This window comes from Zalophus californianus, chromosome 13 (genome assembly GCF_009762305.2).
Source record: "Zalophus californianus isolate mZalCal1 chromosome 13, mZalCal1.pri.v2, whole genome shotgun sequence".
Classification (NCBI taxonomy): domain Eukaryota; kingdom Metazoa; phylum Chordata; class Mammalia; order Carnivora; family Otariidae; genus Zalophus; species Zalophus californianus.
In genome coordinates, this window is record NC_045607.1 from 825,151 (window position 1) to 831,996 (window position 6,846).

The window sequence follows — 6,846 nt, forward strand, 5'->3', positions numbered from 1 at the left end:
AGAGGAGAAAACAAGATCCATTTGGGACAGGTGGATTCCTGAGGAGAGACCGGCGGGCTGGGCTGGGGGAAATGGGTTTGCCCCTGCTTGGGTCGAGTGGCTTGTCCTAAAACAGTTCATTTCTAGGGCCAGGGCCCATTCAGACTGGGAAGTCCCTCCCCTCCACCTCAACTCCTGGGCTGTGGCCTTAGGCTGGCCCTCAGCTGGGAGCCTCAGTTTCCCTTCTGTGCACTGGTGTGGGGGATGGCAGGAGGCATGGGAGCCGGGAGCCTGTGCGAGGCGAGGGCAAGCTGGCGAGGATCACCTGTCCACTGTCACTTAATCTGTGCCATCAGGGAAGGTAGCCACGGAGGAAATGGGGCGTGGAGCAGTCCCAGCCTCACTCAAGAAGGCTCAGGCAGTCTGGCTTGCAGGCTGGCGCCCACATAGAGGTTCCCCTTGATATCTTGGGTCAGGCCCAGAGTCAAGACACTTGTCTTTTGCACTTCCTGTGGGCCTGACCTGGGCGAAGAGCGGGCACCTGGTCTTTTCTAGCGCCTCAGAGGTTCCCAACCTGTCCCCGGGGCCCTCGCTGGCTGCCTAGTCCCTGGGGCCCCAGGCAGGAGGGCCCCCTTCTGGAGCAGCTGCAGTGAAGCAGGACGGGCATGTCTGGGCCAGAGAAGGGAGGGCAGGGGCTGGGCTCCTCCAGGCAGTGGGGTCTCCCTCAGCTGGCTTACCTGGCACAGGGCCCTAAGCAGCTCAGCAGCCCACTCCCCACCTGCTTCCTGTGGCTTCCATCGGCCTCAGGCTAGCTCAGACAGAGCCAGTCCCTGCTTTTCTCTAAACTTCTACAGCCACAACCAGAGTGCTGTAGGCTGCCCTGAGGCAGGGGCCTAGGGTCCAGGGAAGGCCTCTCTCCACAGGAACCCCTGGAGACCCCAGTCCTGGGCAAGGGGACCATTACCTTTCTCCGCACCACCTGTAAGCTCAGAGCCCCCTGCTGCCGTTCCCGCCGCCGTCCCAGGGCCCTGGCCCAAGAGCAACCTTCTTGGTACAAGAGGCTGATCTCGTCTCTGCCCTTGGAGCCCGCCCATGCTTCAGCCCCTTAGCCAACCTCCCCCGGCTTGGCATCCTGTCTGAGCATAGATGACAAAGGGTGACATTCCCACAGCCCAGCATAGACCCTAGGGGACACTCATCTGTTTGGAGTTTGTGAGACCCTGGGGGTCAGACCACACTGGGCACAGAATGTGGGGTGCTGTGGGCCCTTAGCCACGACCCTACGAGGTGGGAACCTTTCCATCTGCAGACTCCGGGAGGTGGTGCTCTCCTCCTGCAGGTCAGACACACTTCCTTGTCAGCCTGCGTCGCTCGCTGGGCTGGTCCTGGATCCCCAGTCCCCCAGTGACACCCCCACGCCAGGTGCGCTGCCCACCAGAGCACGTGTTGTGCAGAATGGAAAGAGCCAAGCCAAACTCAGGTTCAGGGCACAGAGCTCCTGCGGCTGTTCACTTCCGGATAAAGAAGTGAACATGCCCCCTGGCCTGGGCAGGAAGGGAAGGGGCGGGAGAGCAGGCACTGCACAGCTGGCCGGCAGCGGTGTCCCCTGCTGCTTCAGGCAGCCGCCCACCCCACCACTCGCAGCAGCTGGCTCCCCGCACAGCCCTCACGCTACACCCCCAACCTGGGAGCTCATCGGCCACCTGCCCCGCCCTGCACCCACCTTCCCGAGGCGTCCCCTGAACCCTGGGCTCGGCTTGTCCTTGACAGGCAAGTGTGCGGGCTCCCTCTGCAGGAGCCACATGGCTTTGGGGCTTGGCCGCCAGGGGGCCTGCTGGGCACACCTATGGACTCTGCCTCGCTCAAGCTCACCCTTCGGGTGGGCGGGCAGCTGGGCTCTGGCCCTCTCTCCCCGAGGCACCCCCAGGCTGGGGCTAAGGCCAGGTGCCCCCCCCCACCGCCCTAGGTGCTGTTGTCCGCAAGCAGGAGGTGGTCAGCAGGCCAGGGGCCTGGCCTTCATCTGGTTTGAGGTTCCTTCAGCAGGTGCCCCCCAGGAGGCTGGCCCCGCAGCAGCCCTGAGGGCTCGGCTGTGCTCCTGCTTCCGAGATGCTCACGGGCTGTGGAGCTGGAGTCGGTGCCCACCTGCGTCCCCGTGAGTCACAGGGCCTGGTGTGCGATGGGAGGTTGAGGGCCCTCTTTCCCTTTGACTCACGTTGTCTCATCTTCTTCACTTTCCTCTGAGAGCCTCTCACTCTGACCTGTTTCTGGGCCAAATCTCGGGGCCCCATTTCCCAGCCAGCACGTTCCCACGACCGGGCCCCTGTGGTTGCCAACCCGAGCTGGGAGGCGTTTGACAGGGGGCGGGGGGTAGCAGAGCCAGGGCAGAGGAGTGGGAGGCTGCTTCGAATCCACCCAGGAAGGGAGCAGTCTGTGGGTATGGGTGAGGCCTGTGGCAGGGGCCCCGGCCAGCCTGGCCCTGCAAACAGGAAGGGCAGGGGCGCTGGCAGCCAGAAATGGGATCAGCTCCTTCCCACACACTTCACCACCTGCAGGGTGCCCACCCCACGGAGAGGTGGGCTGAAGTAAGGCTGGAAGCCAGGGCGTGGCTCCCCTGTGGTCCCCCTGCCAGGGAAGAGATGCCAGGGAGGGGCCAAAGGCCTAGTGCCACCGTGGTCACCTCCCTAATCTTTGGGCCGCTGAAAGGGTGAGGGCTGGCCACAGCCTCCAGCTCTGGTCAGGCCCCAGTGCCCCCTAGCTGGGAGTCAGGCCTGGCGGCTGCACCCACAACAACCCACCAGATGGTTTCTACCAGATCCTACGGCCTCTCTTCCCTCCTCGGATATTACACAGAGCTCCACGGTGCAGCTCGGAGGTTTTGCAGGGGCTGGGGAGCCTCAGAGATGTGCCGCTCCTCCTCTTCTGCCTGGCCCCTGTATCCTCGGGGGTGCAACACCAGCCGCCCAGCTCCACCCTAATGGCAGTCTGGTCCTCACTGAGGGGCAGGAGCTGGGGGAGGCCAGCAGCCCCAGGCGCCCAAGGGTGAAGCAGGGGGGGACCACAGGGTGGTGGAAGGCCCCAAGGATGGCGAGGGGCAGGTAACCCAGGCCGTGGTTCCTGTTTGCTCCTCCTTCCACGACCCCCATTCCCCAGACTTCAAGAATGTGAGCGGCCCGAGGCCTCTGGATGCTGAGTGTGAGAGCCAGTCCTTACCCTGCCAACTCCAGGACCGAGAAGGGTCCAGCCTGGGGGAAGGAAGCTGACGGCACCAGCTCAGCTGAGTGGGGAGCAGGCCAGAGCTCGGGGAAGTCTGATCATGCTGACTTACTGTATGTGCAGCTCAGAGGAACTGGAGCAGAAGGGGAAGGAACTTGACCTCCAGGCCTGGGCCCCCAGGGCCAGTCAGAGGGGAGGGGAGGACAAAGGAGACCTCTGGACTTCTGCCTTCTTTCTGCGGGAGCAGGCACCAGCTCCCTACCTGCCAGGGTCAGGGACACAACGACTCCTTCCCTTCCAGGCTGGAAAGCCCCCTCTCTGTCCCCACCCCCACCCTGGGCCTGGAGGAGGAGGCCTGGAGTCCCTGGCGGCAGGCCTCTGCCCACATCCCCGCTCCTCAGGAGCAGGAGCTCTTTCCAGGCTGGCCAGGACCCTGGGACTTCTGTGGACACGTGTCCTTGGGTGAGGAAAGAAAGCACCGTGGGCCCTGCAGCCCACCCTGGGACCGAGACACCCCCCCCCCCACTGGGGACCTGGGTTCTGGACACGGTGTCCTAGAGGTGGCAGGGGTGAGGTGGGGGTGGGGTAGCCCACTTAGGAGGCAAGGGAGAAACCTCAGCCTCCTGGCAGAGAGCTGAGCACAACACATCTGCAGTCTGAAGGTCTGGGAGCGGCACGAGCAGCCGTTGAGCAGGGGAAGTGGGTGATGCCACCACAGGAGGGGCACTGCTGGCCTGGGGCTCCGCGCCGCCGCCTCTGGGGAAAGTGCGCCCTGCCTTCCAGGCCTGGTGGCCGGCAGCGACTGGGTCCCTATGTCCAGGGGCCACCTCCGCCTGGGACGGCGTGTCCTCGACTTGCCTGCCCAGCTGGTCATCCCCAGGCCTCTCGGAGCCCGGCAGGGGTGGGGGGGGCATGATACTGGGCTGGGGATGGTGCCCCTCCTACCCCCAGCAGCCAGAGGATTAGAGTGGGAGGTGGGGTGAGGATGGTGGCTGATGCCAAAGGTCGCCTCCAGGGCGGGGGGGGGGGGGGCAGGGGCGGGGCAGGGGCAGGAAGATCGCTTGCGGTCTCTCATCTCGTCTTGGGCAGATGAAAGGGCAGTGCTTCCAGGTCGCGCTGAGCGTGGGGTTCAGCTGTGATTGCAGGCACCTCTGCCTAGTGGCTGTTGTGATTTGAGATCCTCCGGTGTCCCGGGCGGCTGATTCTGGGCGCTGCGGATGAATAATACTGGTGAGTGTCTGGTCTTCGGGGAGACACGGGCTGGGAGGATGGGCCCGAGGGCAATCCTGGGAAGACCGCGTCTCTTTCTATGTCCTGTGTAGGGTGCGGCCCCTCCTGGAGGCTTCGGGCCTTGGGGGCCCTGGCTGGAGCCACCCTGCTTCCCGCCCTGTGGCTCCTGTGGCTAGTCCGGGCGGCCCCTGTGCCAGGCCCTGCGCCCCCACCCACGCTCACCATCCTCATCTGGCACTGGCCCTTCACGGACCAGCCCCCAGAGCTGCCCAGAAACACCTGCATCAGCTACGGGGTGGCCCACTGCCACCTGAGTACCAACCACAGCCTGCTGGCCATCGCGGACGCTGTGGTCTTCCACCACCGTGAGCTGCAGACCCAGCGGGCCCGCTTGCCCCTGGCCCAGCGGCCACGGGGGCAGCCCTGGGTGTGGGCCTCCATGGAGTCACCCAGCCACACCCACGGCCTTGGGCGCCTCGGCGGCATCTTTAACTGGGTGCTGAGCTACCGCCGAGACTCCGATATCTTCGTGCCCTACGGCCGTCTGGAGCCTCACAAGGGGCCCGCACCGCCACTGCCGGCCAAGAAGGGGGTGGCAGCCTGGGTGGTCAGCAACTTCCAGGAGCGGCAGCGGCGCGTGCACCTGTACCGGCAGCTGGTGCCTCATCTGCAGGTGGATGTGTTCGGCCGTGCCAACAGGAAGCCGCTGTGTGCCAACTGCTTGCTGCCTACCGTGGCCCAGTACCTCTTCTACTTGTCTTTTGAGAACTCACAGCACCGAGACTACATCACCGAGAAGTTCTGGCGCAACGCGCTGGCAGCAGGGACCGTTCCTGTGGTCCTGGGGCCCCCGAGGGCCATGTACGAGGCCTTTGCACCCGCCGATGCCTTCGTGCACGTGGACGACTTCGGCACAGCCCAAGAGCTGGCCTCTTTCCTGGTTGGCATGAACGAGAGCCGCTATCAGCGCTACTTTGCCTGGCGAGACCGGCTCCGCGTGCGGCTGTTTGGGGACTGGAGGGAGCGCTTCTGTGCCATCTGCACCCAGTACCCCCGCCTGCCTCGAGACCAGGTCTACCAGGACCTCAAGGGCTGGTTCCAAGCTTGAGCTCTGGCCAGAGGAGGAGGCAGAGGAGGGTGGCTGGGTGCCGGTGGTATGGGTGGAAAGCTGGGTGTTGAAATCAAACCACCGGGCATCCGGCCCCCACAGGCCACCATCTGGTTAGTGCAGAGGCTGGGGTTGGAGACTGGAAAGCAAGGGTCGGGAGGAGTGGGCTGGTCTGGGCAGGCTGCCTCAAGAAGGAGGCTGGTGGGCATTGGAGCAGAGGCATTCGGGGGTGAAGGTGAGAGCGGGGAGTCAGTGGGGGTGCATGTTGCTAGATGATCAAAGATACAGGCCCCCAAGGACCTCCGAGGACCTCCCTCCCCAGCTTGATAAAATCCCAGGGGGATCCTCTGTCCCAGACACGGGCTGGGAGAGGCCAGAGGCAGGGCCCTCCTGCAGTCTGTAGGGGAAAGTACTGGGCCCCCAGACCTCCTCTGTCACCGAGGTCCCTCAGCTTGGGCCGTGCAGGTACATCACCCACACCCTCCACCGTGCTGGAGCCAGGCCCTGCAGACACCATGACAAACAAGCCAGGTTGTTGGCCTTGTTGCTGCCTGCGGTAGGCTCTGGGAGGGGCAGTGGTCAATAAAGAAAGGGAGGACAAGAAGGGCACGCGCTGAGTCTTGGCCCATCTGCCCTCCCCCTGCCGCTTCATCCCCCTGCCACACAGGCCTCCTTGTCCTGATGGGATCCCGCCGGCTCCTCCTCAAGGCCTCTGCGCTCCTCGTGCTTGAGAGACCCTCCCCCACACTGCAGGGCCTGCCATCTTCCTTCGGCCCCTGCCAAATGAACGGCACGGCACTGGGGAGCCTTCCTTGACCCCCAAAAGGCCGAGATGGGTGAAGAGTAGGGGGTGCCAAGGTCTGAAACCCGGCTGGGGGTGTCAAAGGCGCCTTGTCTTGAAGGCCCTGGGAGGGTGTCTGGCGTGTGGCAGGATCTGCTCCGTGGTGTAGGGCTCGCTCTGCCCGGTGGCTGGTGACCACACGGGCGGCAGGGGGTCCCGAGCATGCTGCTGCAGCCAGGCGAGCCCCTGTGAGAGGTGAAGCTGGTGCTGCAGATCGGGGCCCCAACAGGCTGCTCCACAGGGGCAGAGGTCAGAATTTGTCCCTGCCCCAGATGGGGGTGGGTGGCAGGTGGAGGCCGGAAGCTGCCCTCCCCCTTGACCATGGCTTGTGTGAAAGCCCTGCCAGTGACTTCCTGCCCCGCCCTAGCCCCACGTGCTGACCAGGGAGAAGGATGTGGGATTGTAAAGAAGGAGTGGGGAAGGGGCAGGTAGCTGTGGTCCCCCAGGCCTGTGATTCATTTAGGGGAGCCTCTAT

At 64.5% G+C, this 6,846-nt stretch overlaps 1 protein-coding gene across 1 annotated transcript; it reads left to right on the forward strand.

The window, feature by feature from the left end:
- Window positions 1-2,004: 2,004 nt before the first annotated feature.
- FUT7 (fucosyltransferase 7) lies at window positions 2,005-6,175 on the forward strand. Its single transcript, XM_027615987.1, has 4 exons — window positions 2,005-2,131; window positions 3,494-3,654; window positions 4,282-4,422; window positions 4,515-6,175. Exons 3-4 carry the CDS (start codon window positions 4,410-4,412, stop codon window positions 5,528-5,530), a joined length of 1,029 nt encoding a protein of 342 aa, XP_027471788.1. The 5' UTR covers window positions 2,005-2,131; window positions 3,494-3,654; window positions 4,282-4,409; the 3' UTR covers window positions 5,531-6,175.
- The last annotated feature ends 671 nt before the right edge of the window (window positions 6,176-6,846 follow it).